The sequence below is a fragment of the Chlamydotis macqueenii genome, chromosome 5, assembly GCF_036417535.1.
Source record: "Chlamydotis macqueenii isolate bChlMac1 chromosome 5, bChlMac1.mat, whole genome shotgun sequence".
Classification (NCBI taxonomy): Eukaryota; Metazoa; Chordata; class Aves; order Otidiformes; family Otididae; genus Chlamydotis; species Chlamydotis macqueenii.
In genome coordinates this window covers 26,390,510-26,412,214 of record NC_141560.1, presented here as the reverse complement: position 1 = coordinate 26,412,214, position 21,705 = coordinate 26,390,510, and the positions used below count along the sequence as shown (strand labels likewise).

At 57.0% G+C, this 21,705-nt stretch overlaps 2 protein-coding genes across 3 annotated transcripts in view; one reads left to right on the top strand and one right to left on the bottom strand.

Moving 5' to 3' along the window:
* Positions 1 to 1,353: 1,353 nt before the first annotated feature.
* On the top strand, positions 1,354 to 3,485 carry NPC2 (NPC intracellular cholesterol transporter 2). The gene is made up of 4 exons (XM_086748804.1): positions 1,354 to 1,510; positions 1,612 to 1,719; positions 1,957 to 2,129; positions 2,689 to 3,485. The coding sequence occupies exons 1-4, from the start codon at positions 1,426 to 1,428 to the stop codon at positions 2,773 to 2,775; spliced, it is 453 nt and encodes a 150-aa protein (XP_086604930.1). The 5' UTR covers positions 1,354 to 1,425; the 3' UTR covers positions 2,776 to 3,485.
* A 693-nt stretch (positions 3,486 to 4,178) lies between these two features.
* LTBP2 (latent transforming growth factor beta binding protein 2) overlaps positions 4,179 to 21,705 on the bottom strand; it is a 73,776-nt gene continuing 56,249 nt past the window's right edge. Inside the window, exons 14-35 of one of the 2 annotated variants that reach the window (XM_086748139.1) lie at positions 21,464 to 21,503; positions 21,006 to 21,101; positions 19,818 to 19,943; positions 19,516 to 19,644; positions 18,993 to 19,112; positions 18,767 to 18,886; positions 18,438 to 18,560; positions 17,581 to 17,706; positions 15,026 to 15,148; positions 14,569 to 14,694; positions 14,352 to 14,474; positions 13,990 to 14,121; positions 12,667 to 12,792; positions 11,742 to 11,885; positions 11,276 to 11,467; positions 11,073 to 11,153; positions 10,318 to 10,446; positions 9,929 to 10,069; positions 9,529 to 9,696; positions 8,721 to 8,996; positions 8,340 to 8,489; positions 4,179 to 5,084 (exon numbers count right to left, since the gene is read on the bottom strand). In XM_086748139.1, coding sequence (XP_086604265.1) covers positions 4,918 to 5,084; positions 8,340 to 8,489; positions 8,721 to 8,996; positions 9,529 to 9,696; positions 9,929 to 10,069; positions 10,318 to 10,446; positions 11,073 to 11,153; positions 11,276 to 11,467; positions 11,742 to 11,885; positions 12,667 to 12,792; positions 13,990 to 14,121; positions 14,352 to 14,474; positions 14,569 to 14,694; positions 15,026 to 15,148; positions 17,581 to 17,706; positions 18,438 to 18,560; positions 18,767 to 18,886; positions 18,993 to 19,112; positions 19,516 to 19,644; positions 19,818 to 19,943; positions 21,006 to 21,101; positions 21,464 to 21,503 — 2,958 coding nt within the window. In that variant the 3' untranslated portion in view covers positions 4,179 to 4,917. The remainder of the gene's footprint in view (positions 5,085 to 8,339; positions 8,490 to 8,720; positions 8,997 to 9,528; positions 9,697 to 9,928; positions 10,070 to 10,317; positions 10,447 to 11,072; positions 11,154 to 11,275; positions 11,468 to 11,741; positions 11,886 to 12,666; positions 12,793 to 13,989; positions 14,122 to 14,351; positions 14,475 to 14,568; positions 14,695 to 15,025; positions 15,149 to 17,580; positions 17,707 to 18,437; positions 18,561 to 18,766; positions 18,887 to 18,992; positions 19,113 to 19,515; positions 19,645 to 19,817; positions 19,944 to 21,005; positions 21,102 to 21,463; positions 21,504 to 21,705) is intronic. The other variant, XM_086748140.1, reaches the window with a different exon arrangement.

Sequence of the window (21,705 nt, the reverse complement as noted above, 5' to 3'; positions counted from 1 at the left end):
TATCAGATGTCAAAAAGGGCATTAGCCTAAAAGCAAGGTCTGTCGGGCTGATGATGGTTATGCTGCGCTAGGGAATTTAAGCCTTAGTGCTGTTATTGCAAAACTGGCATGATGGTCATGTGTGATACCAGCTAAAAACCTTGGGCACAAGGTTTCTGCTTCTTTCTCGCGTAAAGGCCTTGGCTGTAGTTCTACGAACTTGGGCTTATTAGGCTTTTCATTAATCCAGTTCTGGGGGGGACAGATGTGTTAATTCTGACCCCAGGTTCAATAATTTTTAGTTCAAAGCCTTGGAAATCTGTGTAGCCTTTTATGTATGTAGTTGCTGCTCTCGCACAAAAGCATCTGCAAAGCAAAGGCATCTGGAGAGCCGTCTCACAGGGAGGCATCCTGGTTTAATGCATCGTGGAATTTGCTCCCAAGCATGATTCTGCTCATCTCCTGAAAGTGTAATGGAAGTTTATGGTGTTCCTCTGACCTGACCACGCTTCTGTTCCCAGCGTCATGTAGGCAGCTTTGTTTATCACCTGTAAGACTCGAAGGACGGAGAGAAGGAAAGTCTTTCTAAGGGCATGAGTTCCCAAGCGCAAGGAAAAGACTTTATGCGGGGCGGTTATGAAGAGTGCTAGGTGGGTTTGGTCTCAGCGAGGTCTTTTGGGGTTTTCTTTTGATAGGGCTGCTGTAAGCACCCCGGTCTGCTTGCCTGAGGCCTCTGCAAACTGAATGCTTATTCAGAATCTTAAAAAAAAAAAAAACAAAAAACCAAAAACCGCTCAGCAGAGAAGTGCACACCCCGCTCAGCCCTGCTAACACCTCGGGGGTTTCCGGTGTGCCACCCTCTCCGGACGGCCTGGGCAGAACCTGGGGGTCCCGCCCTTGAGTCCCGGGCTTTTAGCTTTTTTAGCCGGGGTCGGCACCGCAGCCGCGGAGCAGCAGGCGGAGGCCGTAGCGGGACAGAGGTCTGCAGGGGGGAGATGCCTCAGCTCTGCCAAATCAGCGCTCACGTGCCCTTATCTCTGCGATGTTCCTGACCCGACCCGACCCGACCCCGGTGAGGGTAACGCTCGCCACGATGCGAAAAGCTGTAAGCTGCAGCCTGGGTCAAACGCTTGCGGGAGCACCCGCAACACCCCCGGGCTGGTCTCGGCACCCGCCGCACGAGGCTGGGGGTCTCTGGCGCGTCAGCAGTTCGAGACGCCGCACCCACTGGTGCCACCTCCCCGAAATGCACCGACCGTGGGAGTAACCCCGCCCAACCTCCCCGCCTCTGGGAAAGCCTCTGTGGGGCGGACGGGGCAGCCCCCGCCCCCGGCCCGGCCCCGCGGGCGGGGCGAGGCCCAGCTGACGGGCGGGCGGGGCCGCCGCGCTCATGTGACGCCGCGGAGCAGCCGTTGCCGCCGTTCGCGCTCCTTCGCCGCCGCTAGCATGGTGCCGTCTCCGCTCGCCCTGCTCCTGGCGCTGGGCGCCGCCGCCACCGCCCTGGCCGAGCCCCTCCGCTTCGTGGACTGCGGTGAGTGGGTCCGGGAGGCAGCGGGGCCGGGGGGGGGGGGGGGGGCGGGGTGCGGGTCAGCAAGGCGGAGCAGGCCCGGCAAACCCGGCTCTTCCTTGCAGGTTCCAAAGACGGCAGCATCCAGGAGGTGAACGTGAGCCCCTGCCCCACGCAGCCCTGCCTGCTCCACAAAGGGACATCCTACAGCATCAACGTCACCTTCGCCAGCAGTGAGCACCGCTGCCCCAGCTGGGGGGGGGTCGAAGCGGGGGGGTGGTCGCCTCTGCATCCCACTGCTTGGAGAGGAGTGGGGAGGGGTGGCTGGAGAGTGGTCTGGGTGGAAAGAAGTGGCCGAGGAGGAAGAGTGTCCCTCAGCTGTGTTCTTGCAGCCTCCGGGGTGTGCGGAGGGGAGGCCGTCAGGTGTTCCCTGCTCCCGAGCTGTGCTCATGTTTCTCCGTGTTCTGCAGAGATCGAGAGCCAGGGCAGCAAAGCGAGGGTCTATGGTGAGATGCTGCACGTGGACATACCCTTTCCCATTCCTGAGCCTGATGGATGCAAGTCCGGGATCCAGTGCCCCATTCAGAAGGGCCATTCCTACAGCTACCTGAATAAACTACCTGTGAAGAGCGAGTACCCCAGTGTAAGTAAACAGGCAGCTGGTCTGCTCCTCAGAGCTACTGTCCTTCCTTGGGCTATCTGGTGGCGCTTCTGCTGTGAGCATGACTCTTGTTTTAAGTTCCCACTTTGGGACAGACCCAGTAGAGGAAGCAGCCTGCCTCCAGCTGCTGAAATGTGGCTTCAGCTGCCCAAATATCCTCCTGTACTAAGCCTCTCTGCAGACCCTGCTGCATCTAGCCAAATGCTCCCGAACTGGGGGCGCTTGGCTCCAGAGCACAGTTCAGCTGGGAGGCTGTGGGTGTTTCCACTCTCTGCTTAGTAAGAGAGTGGTGACCTGAGTGCAGTGTGTGGAGATCTCCTGTGTCATGCAGCAGAACCCTCCATCCATGTAAGATACTCCAGGAGTCACTGCATGAGCATGGCCTGCCTACTGCAGCAGGGGCAATGCCTCAGCTCTATCCTCTTTGCGCAGAGCTCCCCGGGCCTCCTTGCTCCACACAAGTGGTAACTCCCCTCCCTGTGTCCTTGCCTTTTGGTTTCCTGAAAACTCTCATTTCCTTCTGCCCTACTTTCTCTTTCAGATTAAACTGATTGTGAAGTGGGAGCTGGTAGATGACCAGGACCAGATGTTGTTCTGCTGGAAGATACCAGTGCAGATCACCAGCTGAGGAGAGCCCTGCCATTAGTAGGGCTTGGGGAGGGGAAAAACAGAAGACAACACAGGCCAAATTCTTTTATATAATAAGCATTTCTTACTGCTTCATTCAGAGCTCCGCATCCTCTGAGCCGCCAGTACTGTGTTCCTGCAAGGTCAGCGGCGGCCAGAGGGCTCTCACCCTGTTCAGAGCCCTCTGGGGTGTTCTCAGGCAGCTCAAGGGGGAGCAGTGTCTGCTGCAGGAGTAACTGAGCATCATCTTCCAGCTGCTCTGTGGATGTGCTTTAGTTGTTTGAAATGGAGCTGTCTGTCCTCACCAAGAAATTTCTCTGCGATGAACCTGGCTAGTGTCTGAGCTGCTACCTGGTAACCCTTCAGTGCCTCTTCTAGAATGCCAGCTACATCCACCTTTCTGTGCTTCTCCTGCTCCATCACGACTGGGATGCCCCTGGGATCTGCGTTTGCCATCCATGCAGCTGAAGGAGAAGGAAGGAGAGGAGACTTTCCCTGAGGCTGCTCTGTCCTGGGCCCCTGCTCAAGGCAGTAGGACGGTGGCTGGGAAAACTTCCTTTTTGTGGATGCAAAGCCAAATGGCATTTGATGTCTCTGCAGGGATGATTCTTTCTCTAACCAATAGTTTGCACTATTACTAACTCGGAGCTGCTGGGAGCTCCTGAACCTCTTTTTAGAACTTTCCTTTTAATAAAGGCTAGACAAAATCTGCTTGTGTTGTCCTCTGTGACTGGAGGAGCAAAAGGAAAAGCAGAGTGGCTGGGCATCATTTAATTGGAGTTTGACTGGTCTTATTTTCTCAGCTGAAGGCATGGATAGAGGTGGTATGCTGGCCTGAGTGTGGGTGACCTGCAAGCAGCCATGCATCTCTGCTGCTGGCTGCCAGAGTGTCCAGCTGGCGATGTCTGGCTGTGCTCCTGCCTTGCTGGTCCTGTGCTGGCCTGAAACTGTGCAAAGGCTCCTTGAGGAGGTGGTTGTGTAGAACATGGCCTTGCTTGCTGCAGCATAGGTAAAGGCCTTTCTAGTGAGGGCTCGGGCTGGAAAAGCATCTTCCTCCCAACGGCTCTTGCCAGCTGCAGAAACCTACGTGCTCTCATGGTTAGACTGCAGCCCCACTGAGTGTGAACAAGGCAGGGTGTCTCATGGGGTGGCCCTAGCTGCTGTGCTGTCTGTGCAGGCTGGAGCTGGCTCCTGCAGCTGGCACTGGGCTGGGGAGATAAGCAAGTATTTGGCCTGGCAAGGGTCTCTGCTCTGGCTCAGGAGCAGGAGGAGGCTGGGTGCCAGCGTGAGAGTGGTAAGAATTGGCTTGCGAGAATGGAGTGGCCTTGCCAGGCGGGACCCACAGGGGAGGATGTGGCTCTGGTACCCATTGGCAGAGGCAAGACAAGCACAGTTCTGACCAGCCCCAGTGTCTTGAGCCACAGGGGCCCAAAATAAATGTTTTATTTAACAACATGAGAGAAGTTTCCAGCAGACTTGGTTAAAAAAAAATAAATTCATCAACAACTTTACAGAAATTAAGCTTGACCTGCCCTTGGCCCCTGCCCAGCCAGCACGGGACATGAAGGCCAAGTGCGGGGCTAAGGGATGTGCCTGGGCTGGCTGCAGGGAGAGCTGGCCCTGAGGCTCCTCCAGCCTCTCCCCAACGCCCCAAGGTTAGGCAGCAGCTTTAGGAAGCTGGAGTTGACCCCCCCCGAAAGCTCTGGCCTGGGGACTGGATGCTTCACGAGGAGTGGGGCCAGCACCTGCGGTGTGGGTGAGGCTTGTCACTAGGTCAGTGCAGCAGTGGCGGGGAGATGAACCCCCTTTCTCGGCAGAGCGAGGCAGGGAGGCTGGGGCTGCGTGGCAGGGGGAGGCGTCCTGCGAGCCTCCATGGCATGGGGCAATGAGACAGGTGCTGGGGGCCAGGGTGGGCTCTGCTTTGGCAGGAGCAGGGGCTGGCAGGGAGGAGGGGGGTGCAGAGGCTGGGAGCTCAGCCACGGCCTGTAGAGATGGGTGGCGGGGAAGCTGTGCGCTTTGGAGGGGAAGGAGCGAAGAGCCTCGAAGCACCCGCAGTCCCAGGGGGCCTTTCTCCGTGCTCCCAGGTCCTGGGTGCCGGAGTCACGCACCGAAGGGGAGCACCCTCACCCACACTCCCCTAGAGCTACGCTGCTGCTGGGCTCTGGGCTGTCTGGGGCACGCAGTGGTGGGGCTGGGCCAGGGCCACATAGCCCGGCAAGCAGTGGCAGCGGTAGGAGCCCTCCGTGTTCTCACAGGTGCCGCCCCGGCACAGGGGCTCAGGGCCACCCACCTCCTCGCACTCATTGATGTCTGCAAGGAGGAGAAGGGTGGGGGTGAGCACAGTGAGCAGTCCCAGCCCGCAGCCAACATCTCCTTGTGCCCCTGCCACCTCCCTAGGCCCCCCACCCAGGTGGCCCATGCACCACCCCCCGCCCAGCACCTGCAGGATCCCCACCAGCCCCCCCCTCCTCAGCACATCCGCAGGACCTCCTCAGTCCTGAAGAATGACATCCCCAGCATTTGGCATCCCCCAGCACAGGAGGGAGTCCCCCCCCAGCAATGCACACCAGATAAGGCCTCCCCACCACACTCTGCATCTGGTGACATCCCCAAGTTAGCAGCTCCCTGCTCCTAAGTTGTGCTAGCATAAGATCTGGGAGAAAGGCTGCCTCCAGCCTTGGAAAACACCCTTTCCTGATCCCACAAGGCCAAAAAGGCAGATGATGATGGCCCTGAGAGGCTGATTATCACCTCCAGGACCAGAACACAGAGGGACCTCATGCTGCGCAAACAAGGGCTTGTTTTACTAACCTGCAAACTGTGCCAAAGGGCTCACTCGGCTGGCTCACCCCTGGGCTAGAGCATGCACGCGAGTCCTGCAGCAGCTACCTCACTTTGATAGATCTTGCTCTGCTAACTGCACTTACCTGGACACCCTGCCTGAGCTACCCCAACTTGTAGTGAGGCCACCAGCTGGGCAGAGTATCCCTGTGCACCCCAGAGCCCTTGTTTGCACCCACAGAACCTCCAGAGCCCAAATCCTCACCTGCCAAGGCAGGTCCAAGCCCTCTGAATACAAACTCCAGCCTCATCCCCTGCAGATCACCAGGGAACAGGAGTGGGGAGCAGCTGATGGGTTCAGCCGGCCACCCAAGGGAGAGCAAAGGCCCCGGCAGTGACCAGCAAACCCCAGGAGGATCTCAGGACCTTGGGTTATCACCACCACAGATGGAGAGGGCTGTCTGGCAAAGAAAGGGAAGTGCAACCCCAGGAAGGGAGGCTGGAAGCAAAACCTCCAACTGCAGTAGGAGGAAGTACAGCAGTCATGGGACAGAGAAGGAGGAGAGGAAAAATGTGAGGTGAGAGAGCTTGAGGGATAAGGCAGCCTTTGTACGCGGCCAAAGCAATGGTTGAATGGGCGTGGCAGACTTGGGCTAAACCTCAGGAGCAGAACATTGCCATGGACTCGATGGACTTGCTCAGAAGCCCAAGGAGGAGATGTTAGGCAGCACATCAAGGGAGATGTGCTCCGCATCCTGGGAAGCGGAGGGAGGCAGCCTTGCTGGGGGTGCTGGGGAAAGGTAAAAGGAGGAAGAGCAGGCAGGCTGGTCTGGCTATGGACCACCAAACTGAGAGGAGAAGCCCAGAGGCACCTGAAAACCAGAAGCGGTAGAGTTGCATGAGCAGTGCGCACCAAGCTATGGAGCCTGCCTGCTCAGGCAGGGGTTGGGGCAGGCAGCCCATCTTGTGGGGCAAGAGCAAGCTGTCCCCATAGGGAGGCGAGAGGGGAAGCACTGCAGCAGCCTCAGGAGAACTATAAAGGCCTGAAGTCAGCAAGGTAAAACACGGGGGTCACTAAGCACCACATAGGAGAACTGAAGGGAAAAAAAAACATGAGACAGGCTCCAGTGTAAAAAGAGTGCTAGTTAGTCTGGGACAGGAAAGGCAACAAGCAAAGGCTCCACAACTACGTTAGCAGGAAACAATGGGGAATGTCAGTCTGGTCCTTATCAGCGGAGGAAACAAAAGCCAGCCAACACCCAGCTGGCTGGAGCAGCTAACGCAGGCTTTGTTCCAGCCGTCATAAAAATACTCATGGTGACCAGACAGGGCACGGACTATGTTTGAAGTGTCTAAACAAGGGTGCAAGAGCGCGGGGAGGGAAAGGCCATACTGCTACGGTGAGGTTCAACAACTGGATAGATAAAGCATCCATATTGCTAAGGCCTGCTGCACATACTTAATGCTCCTGCAGTCCCAGAAAAATTGGCAGTTCCCTCCAACATGGAGGCTAAAAGAGGTCTCAGAGACCTGCGGAAGTGTGAATCTGGTAACTATCTTCAAAAACAGAGAAGGAGGAATCCAGAATTGCAGACTATGCACCCCCATTCCCTTAGACCAAGTTTGTGAGTGATTAGGTCATAACCCTCCAAAGGATCCCAGGGTCATTAAATAGCTGGTGCAGATCTGTTAAGGCCTGATTATGTTAAGCCAATCTGGTTCCCTTCGCTGACCTGATAACTGGTCTGTCAGATAAGGGAGAAGCGGTGGATATGATGTGCTTTGGCCACGGTGAGGGTTTCAACACGCTCTCACATGACACACTCAAGCAGAATGAGAAAATAAGGTCTAGGTGAAACCACGGCAATTGCACAATGGGCTGCAAAGCTGCACTCTGAAGGTAATTGGCAATGCCTGGCTGTTGTAATAAAAGCCACTTAAAGCATAGCCTGCAGGGGTCTGTCCTGATCCCTGCTCCATCCAATGTTGTCATTAAGGTGGACGAAGGAAGAATCCTCATGCTTATAAAATGTTTGTGTGTGATGCCAGGCTGCAAGCCCTTTGCAGGGGTCAGACTCATTCCGATCAAGCAGGGAAGCGCTCCAAAACCAACCAGACAAAATTCACTGACGGCAAGTGCAAAGCGCTGCAGCCAAGGAAAGAGAAACAGAGTGCACACATGCAGAAGAGAGAGTAACAGGTCAGGCTCTGCCCAGCAGCATTTGGGGAGGCAGAGAGCATGAGTTCTGTACGAAGAAGCTGCATGATTGTATTGTGCAATGCTGGGAGCTGGAGTAAGTGCCGTGCCTAAGGAAAAAGAGTGGCTCTGTGGACTGCCTGGGGCCTCAGCTGGCTTGGGAGCTGCACTGTGAAAAGGATGGAGACACGGTGTAGGGATGTAGGGAAGATGCAGAGAGAAGCTTTAGAGATTGTGTCTTGTAAGGCAGGGAGGGAAGTGAGGCATTTCACAGGGCAGTGGTGGACGTAGAGGAAAGTAAGCAGGGACAGGGTAACAGCGGCTGGTGATGTATGAGAGAGAGTGTTATCTGAAGAAGGGAGCCATCGTCTGCTCCCCGCTGTGCCCTGACCTAGCTGCCAGCAGAACCTCCAGGACCGTTCTCCCAGATTTGTGTGACAGGGCACCAGGGAGAGCGAGGATTCCCCCGGCAGCCGTCCCGGCCGGCACCACCAGAGAGCGGCAGCCGCCAAGGGATGTGGGACCCAGCTGCCCGCACAGCCCGGCTGCAGCACCCAGCAGCCCTCCCCGCACCAGCCACCACTCACCCACGCAGGCCATGCGGGTCATGTCCAGCTGGAAGCCATCAAAGCAATCACAGGTGTAGCCCTCCCGGACACGCACGCAGCGCCCGTTCTCGCAGCCGTTGAGGATCCCGCACTCCTCAGCCTGCAGCCCCTCGAAACCCTCGTAGAGGCCTGGAGGGTGGCAAGGCACGGTGTGAGAGCGGGGGTGACCCCCTGCCCACCCAGAGGGGGACATCAGGCATGTGGCAAGACGGTGTTGCCGGAGCCGGGATCAACTCAGGGCAGCCAGGAGCAGAGCTTGCCACAAGCCTGCAGCATCCTGGCTGGGGTGGGAGCTGCCAGGCAGTCCCCATGGAGACAGGCTGGGTGGGAAGGCACCTCTCTATATCTTCCAGTACTCACCAGTTTGGCTAGGCAGGTAGCGGGGTGGGGACCGCCCTGGGCCGTAGTGGAGAGGGCTGCCACGAAACTCGCTGTTGGGTTCCCTCCGAGGGAAACCAGCATCAGGATTCCCATACTCAGACTCCAGGTAGTTGTAGTAGGGGCCCATATCTGGGCTGGGAAGGCCATAGTGGGGGTCTTCCAAGCCCGGTCCGTACTCATACCGAGGTCTTTCTCGGAACTCAGCCTCTCTCTCACTGTCTTCACTGGCCCCATTACACAGGAAAGCAAAATCAGCTGCAAGTGGTGAGAGAAAAGGAAGGGTCAGTGCAGCCTGGCTCGACAGGTTGCTAGGGCTGAAGAGGGTGTGCCCATACTGGGCCAGCAGAGCCAGGCCTGCGTTCAGTAGCCTCCAAAGCTGCAGCTCTGTAGTTTCCTGATGGGACCCCATCTTTGAGAAAACCAGCACCTGTCCAGGGCACTAAGTCCTTGAGAAGTGAGAACGCTAGTTCCCGGTGTGCTCCCATCTCAGGCTGCTACTGCCTCACCTCTCCTAAGCCAAGCAGGAGCAGCAGGATGCAGAGAGTAGCTCTCCCCTCAAACACCTTGGACTCATTGCAAACCAGTGCCAGCCACATCCTACCCACTGGTGCAGCTCAGCCCTGGAGAGGCAGGGGGTTTACCCAGTCCTTGGGCTCGCTTCAGCAATGCAGACGGCAAGAGGAGCCCTCGCTGCACTACACGAGCTGGCCCTGCACTACACGACTGGCTGCAGCCCTGCCTGTCCCCGCCTCTGCCGGGGGATGCTTGCCCGTGCCACTCCACTCACCGGAGGACCTGTGTGGGCAGAGCGCGCAGTTCTGGCCCCAGGCTTCGCCGAGCCGGCAGCAGCACTCAGTGTACGTGGTCTGCTCGCCATGCAGCAGGTCTTGGCAGATGTAGTCGGCGACGGTCTGCCAGCAGACATCCAGGTGGATTTCGTACTCCTCCAAGGCATCTGTGAGTGCCACAAGCAAAGGATGCCATGAAAATAATCCAAAAGAGTGCCACTCCCCTTGTCCTGAGAGGGATGACTGTGCACCCCAGCTCCTGCCACCCCTGCTGTGGCTGCACACTGTGCACCCCTCAGCCCAGCACCGAGCCCCCACTCATTGCTCCCTCCCAGGAGACCCAGCCACGGGGCAGGATGTGTGGAGTGAAGGTGATCTGAGGCGGGGGCTCGGGCTCACCTGCCCTGCCAGAGACGTTCACACACCGGTTGCCGGTGGCATCCAGCACAAGAGGGAGGCTGCAGAAGCAGTGGTAGGAGCCGTCCGTGTTCAGACACTCGCCATTGATGCAGTACACTTCGTTTTGACACTCGTCCTGGTCTGTCCACACACAAGGACAGGGCAACATTTCAGGCTGACAGACAGGGGCAATGTGACCCTTTCCCTGCCCAAATAGGGACCTTGGGGGACTCCTGCCACCTCCTCTCTCATTCCCCAGGAGAGTCCCAGGCAGCCTGTCACCCAGATCTGGCCCTGTAGCGTGGGCAGCAGGGACAACTCTGGGTGCAGCAGCACAGCTCTCTCTCCATGCACAGTGGGGTGCCCACTGCTCTTTGAGGCCAGCTTACCAACACACTCAAGCTTGCTGGAGTCATAGAAGTAGCCTGTACGGCAGAAGCACTTGTAGCCTGGTACCGTGTTCATACACTGTCCATTGCGGCAGAACTCGGAGCCGAATATCTCACACTCATCCATGTCTGAGAGAGGGATAGAGGGAGGCAGAGAGCATCTCAGGGAGCAGAGTCGTGGAAGCAAGGTGGCCTGGGTGCTGTACCCGCAGAAAGCTGGCATAGCACCTGGGCCTGGATCACTGGCAGGTCCCCGAGTGAGTCCGCCGCCTCTCCCAGTCCCATGCCTGGGAGCAGAGGGGGAAGCACCCACAGGCAGTGCCGGAGGAAGGATGATGCGGAACAGGATACTTTCACAAATAGGAAATTCATGTGTGTTTCTGGAAGGTTGAGAACACAACCCCCTGGAGGTGAAGTGCCAAAGAATGAGCCAGCCAGACACTGAGAGATCTGATCAGTAACTGGGAGGGTTGTGCCTTACTGGATCCCATCCCTGGTTCAAAACGGGCACGGGAGATTTGCACCAAGAAAGAACCACTGCCAATAGTGAGGGAGGACTGGAAGAAGGGGCACTTCCAGCTTGCTGATACTGGCAATCTGGGATTCCTTTGGATGGAGGAAAGCAGCAGGAGGATGTTAGCATCCCCCACCACAGGCCCGGGGAGATATTTCTGTTGGATGCATTCCTATGCAGGGTTTTGCACAGCAGCCTCCCTCTTCCTCTTGGAAGAAATGAGAGAAAATGGTGCTAGTACCTGTGAAGGAGACTTTTCCCGAGAGCGGATCTTCCTGGGGAATATAGCCCTTCCCGAGAGGGCAGATCTCTTGGTACTCCACTGGCCAGGAGGCAGATGCCAAGGGGAGATGGAAAGAAAAGAATCACCTCGTTAGTGCAACCAAGGTGGAGCTGGTCAGCAAAGCACTGGCCTTGCCTGATGTGGTGGGGTCACAGTCCTACCTGTGCCCGAGATGGGGCAGGGGTAAGTCTCACAGTTGTCACCCCAGGCTGCTCCCACAGTACAGCAGCACTCCTCCTTGGTGATGTTCTTGGCCAGGACGCTGTCACACAGGCGAACATCGCTGATGTGGTAGTAGCACTGCTTGCGCTCTGCGCTGTCAGAGAGGTGGGCTGCGTGTGTCTCAGGGCCCTCTAGAAGACAGCAGAGCAGGGACAGGATAGGGCCCTTGGCACCCCAATGCAGCATCCCACACCTAGGAGGTCCCAGAGCACACCCATCACTGACAGCATGGCCTCCCTAGGTCCCCACTTTCAGGCTCCTCAGCTCTTCCTAGATGAAAGTTTGCCCATACCTGCATGGGCTTGTACAGCCCAGGTATCCCCTCACCTTTATCTCACCCCAGCCAGGGCTACCATGCTCCTGCTGTAGCTGCCACCCATGCTTTTGTCCTAGCTGCCTACTCACCCATGGCTGCTCGGGGCTGGCACTGCCCTGCCTCTGTGTCATACTCCTCGTGGTCGCTGGGGCAGAGGCAGAGGAAGGATCCTTCCACGTTCTCACAGAGCGCAGTCCCGCACACGGCGACCATCAGCTCACACTCATTCACATCTGCAAAGCAAGGAGCAGCCATGACAGCTGGAGCCCTGCCTCTGCATGGGCAGCCTGTGCATGGTCTGCAGGATTAGGTCACCCTTCAGCAGGGAGATGGAATATGCTAGGGACAAGTTGAGAGAGCTCTATTCACACTGTGGCTCAACACAAGTCTGGCAAGAGCTTCCTGCCCTGCTCTCAGTGGATTCAAGGAGCCTGAACTCCAGCTTGCAGTGAGTTGCTGGATCACAGGATTATCCAGGTTTGAAGGGATCAATGGAGGTTTCTAGTCTGACCGCTGGTTCAAAGCAGAGTCAGTTATGGGATCCCACCAGGCTGCTCAGGACTTTGTCTTGTTGCATCTTTAAAACTTCCAAGGATGGCGATTGCACAGTCATCTTGGGTATCTGTTCCACTGCCCACCTGTCTTTATGGTGAAAATGTTTTTCATTATCCTGCATCCTGCCTGTTCTCTCTAGGCACCCATTAAAATACCTCTCTAGCACCTTCAGTGCTTCCAGCCCACAAGCACCTCCTTTCCACCTGCACAGAGAAGGGATCCATGTTCACTGGGAGCTGCTTGCTTTTCACAGAGCCTTGCTCCTTTGTATCCAAGGATCTGCTGTGCTAAGGGGAGGGGTTTTGCCTCCATGAGCTTCCCTGTCCATGTCTGGGATTCTCCACGTGTGGATCCAGTCCCTATCCATGCCCCAGGAGCTGTCACACAGCGGGGACACCAGCCTAGCATGTGCCCATGGCTCTCCCTCACTGACTGGCAGAGCGATCACAGGAGACTCACCGACGCAGTAGTGCCCAGAGGGTGAGCTCTCGTAGCCACGGTCGCAGAGGCAGCGGAAGGAGCCCTCTGAGTTCTCGCAGAAACCGTGGCTCCCGCACAGCGTCTCGTTGGCGCACTCATCTATATCTGCAGCAGAGTGGAGAGCAGGAATTGGCCAAGACACCACCCTTCCCAATGGACCCTCCCTGCCCAGGCCCTTCTGCTCTGACTCCAAGCCCTGGGGATGGGGCAGGCATTCCCTTGGTGTGAGGGACTGGGTCTGGTGCTGCTCCACTCACTCCTCTGCTATGTGTGTGCACGTTAAGAGAAGCTTTCTGCAACACCCAGAGATGCAGAGGGACCATGTGGACACAGCAACAGGAGCTGAGTGGGAATGGGAAATGGATGAGAAGCATGGAAGGTGGCTGCCAGGGGTGACTGAGGGTAGCACAGGCGTAAAGGGACACAGAGCCTACAGGCTCACATCAGCAGGAGATACAAGGATGCAACTGAAGTGTGTGGGGCAAGTGCAGACAGATCTAGGATGACACCCTCCTGCCCCATTCTTCTTGACCTGGTACTTCTCCAACTACTATAGGTCCAGGGAGCAATCTCTGCCTTCTCCCAGCCTGGTGGGGTTGGACAGTCACAACTGGGTCCTCTGCCTTTGGAGGGCAGGTTAACAGCCCCACTGGCTGCATCCTGCTCCCCTCCTACCACTGCACAGGGGAGATTTCCCTGGAGCACGCAGGGCAGCCACGTGCCCACAGCTCGCAGCCCACATCTCCCAAGGCCAGGAGGAGCTCCACATGCTAAGTCTAAGATGCACAGCCCAGAGCCCAGCGGCTGGCAGCAGCTTCTCCTTGTTGCAGCCTTCCTTGAGCTGAGGGGAGCCTCAAAAACTGCAGAAAGCCCTTTGTTCTTTGCTGGAGCCTGAACTCCAAACCCGAACTCCCCAGCCTAACACATGGTGGTATCAGCAACCTTTCCCCTCACTCATCCCTGCCAGGCAGGTGACTGGCAGAGGCAGCAGCCCCAACAAGCACAGCTTACTGGGAGCTGCAGTCCAGCCCCAAGCCTGGAATGGCTGTGACCTGCCCAGGACTCTCCTTGAATGGAAAACAGCACAATGCACTGCCTGTTCCAGATGCCAGGAAGAGAGAAGTCTAGACACAAGCAGGCAGCTCAGCCAAGAAAACAAACCCTCAGCACTATCTGCCTCCCCACCAGCCACATGCTTCCTCCTCCTCCTCCTCCTTCTCCCCCGCGTCCCTGGCAGAGATGTCCCACAGCTACCCTGTCCCTGCCAGGAGGAGGGATGGGGACACCCAGGGCTGTACTCACCGATGCAGTCACCCAAGGGGGTCCAATGGAAGCCAGGCTGGCAGCCCATGATACAATGGTAGGAACCCAGACTGTTCTGGCACCGCCATGTGCCACAGATGGCATCCCCGTATTCTTTACACTCATCCACATCTGCAGGGAGGAGGGCAAGGTGATGAGGATCATTAGATGGGGGCCCTGCTTGCTCATTGCAGCCCCTGGGTCAAGTTCAGTTGGCCAGAGGCCCCTGAGCCATGGCTAGTCCTCCTTACAAGTCACCAGCAACTTTGGGTGCTGGGAACAGAACTGCTCTGCCCCCTGCACTGGCTGCATCCATGCCCCCAAATCCCAGGGAGCTGAACTCCCCAACAATGAGCTCTCACCCACGCAGTCATCAGTCTCCTGGGAGTGTTTGAACCCATTTTCACACAGACACCTGTAGGAGCCTTCTGTGTTCAGGCACTGGCCTTGTGAGCACCGGGATGTGTCTGTGCACTCATCCACATCTGCAAAACAAGGCCAAAATCATCAACCTGGATCTCACAGGAGAGTGAGCAGAGGACAGGACCTGAGATATGTCCCTGCCATCCTCCAGCTCACCTTGGCAGCTGATTCCTCCAGCCGCGTTTGAGAAGCCAGGAGCACAAATGCAGAAGTAGGATCCATGACTGTTGAGACACTCGCCGTTGGGGCTGCAGATCTCGCTGTTCAGGCACTCGTTCACATCTGCAGAGGGAGCAGAGTCAGGGCCACGCACCCAGCCCTGGGGACACCAAAGCCACACGGATTCCCTCTCCCTAGTCTCTTACAGGCAGCCCTTGCAGGGCTCCTGGCCCCTCATTTTCTTTTTCTCACCATGGAGACAGAGACCTTCCCTGTCCATGGTAATCCTGCATTTGGCAGGACTTCTGACTTCTGAGAGTCACATCCTCACAACCTTATGGATGTGCCATGCACGGTAGCATCATCTGCCTTGGCACTGGCACCCTCCCTGCCAAGCAGGCGGATCCATAGGGAGGATCCTGGACTCAGAGGGCTGCAGGGATGGGGTTCGTACCTTTGCACACTGTGCCGTTGATGAGCTCGAAGCCAGCCTGGCAGTGGCACTCGTAGGAGCCCGGGGTGTTCCTACACTCTCCCGCCAGGCACTGAACAGCAGGGTCCTCACACTCGTCCATATCTGCCAAGCAGAAGGGCACAGCACAGAGTGAGGTCCCAGCTCTTGCTGCCACTGGAGAAGATCCCCATCCAGAGAAGCCATCATCCAGCTGTTGGCCTGCAAAGTGGGTTTGAGCTGCCTTCCCATACTATCCCGTTACAGTGAGGGCAGAGACTCCTTGATACTAGGGTGTGAGGAGTCAGCCCAGACCCTTCACTCCCCTCCATCATAGGGACCAGGACAAACTGTATCCCAGCCCTAAGTCAGTGGTGCCCAGTGACAGGATCAGAGGCAACGGGCACAAACTGAAACACAGGGGGTCCCAACTGAACATCAGCAAACACTTTTGCACTGTGAGGGTTACTGAGCACAGGTTGCCCAAAGAGGTTGTGGAGTCTCTCTCCTTGGAAATATTCAAAAGCCATCTGGACACGGTTCTAGGCAACCAGTTCTAGATGGCCCTCCTTGAGCAGGGGAATTGGACAAAATATCTCCAGGGATCCCTTCCAACCTCAGCCATTCTGTGATTCCGTGAGCTAACCCTAGTGACCACCTCCAGCAGAGCTCTGCACTGGGTATCACAACCACCAAAAGGCCAGTGCAGAGCTACAGTTGCTGACAAACTCTCTCTTCAGCCAACTGCACAAGAGTGAACACCAGGAAAGTAACTCAGCACCAGCCATACCTTCTGCAGATCTGCTTTCCTACCTGCCAGACTTGCCTGCAATGTCCTTCTCCTGGCAAAGCTGGCCAGGGGTCTACATCAGCTCTTGCCCAGCTGCAGAGCTCCCCACAAACCATCTTCCACCCAGCTTCACCAGGTCTCGGCCAGAGCCTGTCAGCACTCTGAGGATTTTGCTCACAGCAGAGGAGAGAGGGGCACCTTCCCTCTAACAGAGGGCTGTGAGATGCCAGCAGACTGCCGTTGTCTGCAGGCCCATGAGGTAGGGGGAAGCATTGGAGGACACTGCTAATCAGAAGGATGGAGTGGTGTGGAGGCAGAAGAAGACACGCTAGTGGAGAAGGTCCTGCTCTAGTCTTCTCCCCTGCTAGAAGCTAAAGCTCTGAGACTGGCAGCTCCTGAGGGCAGGGACCTTCTCTTCCCCTTCACAGAGCACTGAGCATGCCACAGGCATAAACCAGCATCGCTCTGTACCCCCTCAATGCAGGATTCCCAGCTTTTCAGTCTCAAAGGGCTGCAAGTAACAACATTCTTGAATCCTTCTGGAGATGAACCATAACCTAGTTTATTTATCACAAAACTATCATGAAACCCTTATCGTTTTTCAGATATGAAACACAGATTCACAGACAAGGCCACCAACCAAGGCAGGGAAGAACATGCCATCCTGCCATCAGGTCAGCGTGACCCAAATAGTATCGAACCCTGATAAGGTGACCTCGTGACACAGCTGGGACAAAGTGGCTGAGAAAGGGCTCACGTGGAGTCTTGGGAAAGGAGGAGGGCAGATGGAAGGGATTAAACCATGATTCTTCCACTGCACCTAAAAATCAGATGGAAAATAAGCTCATTTCACACTGGCTTTCTCGGACATCAAAGCAGAGGAGAATAGAGGGAGGAAAGCCTCCCTCTCCTCTCCCATTGGAGGCCCTCATGCAGGGAGATCTTCTGAGAGTCACATCAAAAACAAAATCTTCTGTTTGCCAGCTATGCGCAGGCTGCAGGGCTCTGCAGTGTTCTAGAGAGAAATTCACAGCACATGGCCAATCTTTAAACAAATACCTTTGCCAGCTCTGCCCTCTCCCTTCCCTTGCCACAAACAAGGAATTTGCACCAAGACATCTCAAGCCCAGGACATCCCCTGGGGCAGCCACCAAGGAGGGAGTTTCCCTGCCTGCACTGGGACAGAGTGCTCTCATGTCTCAGCAATGCAACCAACACAGATTGATGCTGGTGTTAACTCTCCGACATGCATATCTGGCACAGCAGAGTCCTTGAATTAAGCTTTCCTTTTTAAATATGTCCAAGCTACATCAAGGACTGGGGAAAAAATGATGAAGTCTAGGTGCCCACGGTCTCTCCACTGGCTGTGGACCCAAGGTTTCTCCCCTCTGGCTGTGAACCTACATTTGGGATGCATGTTCCCAGGCACACAGTTCTGAACTGAACCACACACAACTCCTCTCTGCCCATGTTTCCAGGCCTCCTGTACTCCTCCAGCCTTTGTCAGCATCCCCCAGGTCATCATTAGTCCAGGAGTCCCATCAATGTGTCCTTTTCCCCCATCCCTTTCCCATGTGAGGAAGATCATCTTCCTACTGCTCTAGGTGACATTTGCTTGCAGCCCCCCACGCTCCCTGCTGAGCTAAAGAGCTGGAGAAGGATCCTGAGGCTAATGAAGCCCCCATGCCCCATCAGTAACCCAGCTACAGCAATGCCTCTTCCCTCATTCCCTCCAGCACCCACTCCTCTGTCCCTGGGAAAGCGATACCTTCACATGTGCTGCCATCTCTGGAGACAGCGTAGCCGGCATCACAAGCCATGCAGGAGTAGGAGCCCTCAGTGTTGAGGCAGAGTCCAGAGGGACAGGCAGCCTGGGCTGTACACTCATCGATGTCTGCATAAGCACATGAGGGAGAGTGGGATGAGTGGGAAGGATGCGGAGTAGAATCATAGAATCATAGAATGGTTAGGGTTGGAAGGGACCTTCAAAGGTCATCTAGTCCAAACCCCCTGCAAGGAGCAGGGACATCCCTGACTAGATCAGGTTGCTCAGAGCCTCATCCAACCTGGCCTTGAACGTTTCCAGGGATGGGGCCTCCACCACCTTTCTGGGCAACCTGTTCCAGTGTTCTATAACTCGCATCGTAAAAAATTTTTTTCCTAATTTCTAATCTAAATCTACCCCCCTCTATTTTAAAACCATTACCCCTCGTCCTATTGCAACAGGCCCTACTAAACAGCCTCTCCCCATCTTTCTTGTAGGCCCCCTTGAGGTACTGGAAGACCGCTATCAGGTCTCCCCGGAGCCTCCTCTTCTCCAGGCTGAACAGCCCCAACTCTCTCAGCCTGTCCTCATAAGAGAGGTGCTCCAGCCCTTTTATCATCTTCGTGGCCCTCCTCTGGACCTTCTCCAACTGGTCCATGTCCTTCTTGTGTTGGGGGCTCCAGAACTGGACACTGTACTCCAGGTGGGAGTAACCATGACCAGGAGGAGATATGTTGAGAGAACCAGTCAACATGGTGGCCAGGACTCAGAGAGAGCCAAACATTCAGGAAGAGCCTAGGGAAACCTCTGGACTGGGTGCGTGACACTTCAGAGGGTCTGGATCCACTGCTCCCCAGTACCTTGGCAGCTCTTCCCATCAGGTGCCACCTCGTAGCCCCGGTAGCAGGAACAGCGGAAGGAGCCGTCCAGGTTGATGCACCGTCCATGAGCACAAGTCCCCTCCACAAGGCACTCGTCCACGTCTGTGTGACACAGCAGAGGGCAACATGGCATGGGAGGGGGCTCAGGGCCGTTCCCACCACCCAAGCCACGAGGGTGCTGTGGCCCAGCCACGCAGGGTGGCTGCCTGCAGAAGGGTGCTCCCTGTGCTCCTGCTCCTTTTGAGGCTTGTAGGGAGCACTGCTGCGAGGGACAAGGGTGCTGCCCAGAGACAGCTCAAGCTCCTCACCAATACATCTCCCGTTCCTGGGCCGGTAGCCATCCCCACAGCTGACACACTTGTAGGATCCCAGAGTGTTGACACACTTCCCGCTGTGGCAAGGGCTGGGATCCACGCACTCGTTGACATCTGCCAAGAAACACACTCCTTTCAGGCTCCCAAAAGCAAACAGTGCAGCCTTCTCCTGCACAGGGTGGGTAGCAGGGGCAAGGAAACAGGGAGCAACAAGCTTCACCTTCACACTGTCCCCTGGGGCCCATGGCAAAGCCCTCCTTGCACTCGCAGCGGTAGGAGCCGGGGGTGTTGATGCATCGCTGTCCTCGGCAGGTGGAGGGCTGCTCACATTCATCTCGGTCTGGCAACAGAGAGAGAAACAGTCCTGAAGGCTTCCCCGGCACGTGGGGAAGGCTGGGTGCAAGAGAGGAGCTGCTCCACCTGCAGCAGGCTCTTCCCTGGGCACCCGTGCTGAGGTTCTCCCCCATTTCTCATCTTTACTAGCACCCCCCCTGCTACAATTAGGGCTGGCATCACAGGCTCCTGCCCGGATTGCCATGGGCAAGGTCCTGTCCCTGAGCACGGTGGAGAGGGTGATCCCCATGGATCAGGCTGCCCGTGGGTAGACCTGTGGGTTTGCAGGTGTGCATGTGTGTGTGCAGATGTGTGCAGGTGTGCATGAACATGCATGAGAGCACACGAGGGCAGGAGACTGGGGAGACCCGGGAGAGGTGGCAGCCCTGTGCCAGGCAGACACTGCTTACCCTCACAGCTCTGCTTGCCCTCCGAGACAGCCAGGGTGTACCCAGAGTAGCAGAGGCACAAATAGGAGCCCACGCTGTTGATGCAGCGACCTTTTCCAGCACAAGGATCTTTCAGGCACTCATCTTCATCTGTGCTCAGGCAAGGAAGGAAGACAGGCAGTCACCACCCACAGCCGCCTGCCAGCCCCATGGTGCAGCAGGTGGGCAGGGGCTCAGCAGAGCTGCCAGAAAACCTTCCCCCAGGAGCCTAAAGGACCAAACAGTCCATCAAGGCCCGGCAGACAGAAGAGGTGCCAACCTACCAATGCAGCGGAGGTGGCTGGGGTCCAACATGTAGCCGGGGTGGCACAAGCAGCTGTATCCCTCCAGGGTGAGCACGCAAGTGCCAGCTCCGCAGAAGAGGGGTGAAGAGGCACAGCTGCCAACCTCTGGGAGGAGAAAGCATGGGGTTAGGGGCAACACCGAAATAATGCACAGTCTGGCATCTCCCTTGTGTCCCTAGCACCATGCTGCTGGGGAGGCTGCTTTTTCCCTTCTCGGAGAGCGATGCTGAACCTGCTCCTCTACATTTTCAGGCAACCTGCACCCTGCTACCTCCAGATCCAGATTCTGCCACCTCCTCCAGCCTGGGCCCAGCTGAGATGCCCCAGTTCCCTGCACTGCTCACCTGCATCCCAGCCCCACAAAAGTGTGGTGAGGAAGCCTGCCAGCCCCATGCCTTGGAGGAGGGCTGGCAGCAGAGTGTAACACCTGTGAGGGTGCTCCTTTTGGGGTGACAGCACGGCTCCTCTGCTTCACCACCCTACTAAGTGGGGTGCAGGTGGCAGTGTGGGGGCAGCGGGGCACTGCACACCCCTCGGCACTGAGCCAACCCAGGGGGCCAGCCCAACCCCAAACAAAAGGCTATTGAGGAAAATGCATTCCTCAGCAAGGTGCCTCTGCCAGGCCTGCTCCCCAAGGTGCTCCAGCCCCCGGTGGAGGGCAGGGGCCACGCTCCCAGACACTTAAGCAACCCTGGAACAACAGCGTCCTTGTTTCCGGTGCAGTAAACAAGCCGTCCCGGGAGCCACATGCCTCCCTTTGCGCTCCCACTTCCCGATGAGTCAGCTCATGCCGTGGGGGAAACAGGGCCAAAGTCACTGGAGTGGGCGCGTGACTCCCCTCGCCCAGCAGCCACCGCTGCACCGGGCAAGTGAGCTGCAGGCAGGGAAGGACGCAGAAAGCCAAACACTTTGCTCCCTGTACGGGATTGCTCTCATGCTTTCTCATGGCCAGCTGGCTTTCTCTGGCTGGCAGCAGCTGGGATCAGGCTGGGACAACACCGCAGGGTGGTGGGGCAGGGACTTTTCTTTGGGAAGCCAAGGCAGGGCACGTAGAAAGACAAGCAGGCTGGGGAAGAGAGAGAGCCTCTGGGCAGAGCTCAGGGCATAATTTCCCCATAGTGCCAGACAAAGGGAGGAGGGAAATCTCCGAGAGCAGCGGACACACACCAGAGCCCTGTGCTGGCATCTGTGTTGGAGCAGCAGCGTCCCAGGTGGTGGTGGGGCCAGGCTGGGGAGGGCCACGCCAGGATTCCTCTTCCTCTGCTGAGGAAGAAGAGAGGTGAGGTCCAGCCCCCGATCCCAGGCAGAGGTGCCTGCCCAAGGTTTACCCGTGATGAGTATCCCTGCATCCACAGGCCCAAGAGACTCCATGGGAAGGAGTCACAGGGTGGCAGCCTCCTCCACCTCACTGGAGATCCACCATCTCCCCACATCCCTACAGCCCCACATCAGCCACCCCATGGTGCCCCACAGCCAGCCCAGCCAGGAGCCCATCCTGCCCAACACTGGGGTTGCCATGCAGAGGAGGCAGCTCCCAGCCTCCCCACTCTCCTTCGCCCTTGCTGCTCTATATTCTCATTCTCTTCCTCATGGCGGCCCTGCCCTCCCACCAGCTGGGCGCTCACCTCTGCGTGTGGCAGGCTCTGCGGTGGCATCAGCAGCACCCTGAGGGACAGAAACACAGGACTGCCTCTATCCACATGCGTGTAGCTGGGATGCAGCATCCCTGTGACATTTTCCCACCCACCTCCTGGCTCGTCTTGCTCCCTGAGACACTGAGCTGGGAGAAGAAGCTTCCACAGCTGGGTGTAGCTGGCAGGGCCACTCCATCCTGAGCACATTGTCCTGAGCAGAACACAGCTCCTGG

Coding starts and splice junctions, on each gene's coding strand:
- NPC2 (XM_086748804.1), top strand. CDS start 1,426: ATGGTGCCGTCTCCGCTCGCCCTGCTCCTGGCGCTGGGCGCCGCCGCC. Junction 1,511..1,611: donor CCTCCGCTTCGTGGACTGCG/GTGAGTGGGTCC, acceptor TCTTCCTTGCAG/GTTCCAAAGACGGCAGCATC. Junction 2,130..2,688: donor TGAAGAGCGAGTACCCCAGT/GTAAGTAAACAG, acceptor TTTCTCTTTCAG/ATTAAACTGATTGTGAAGTG.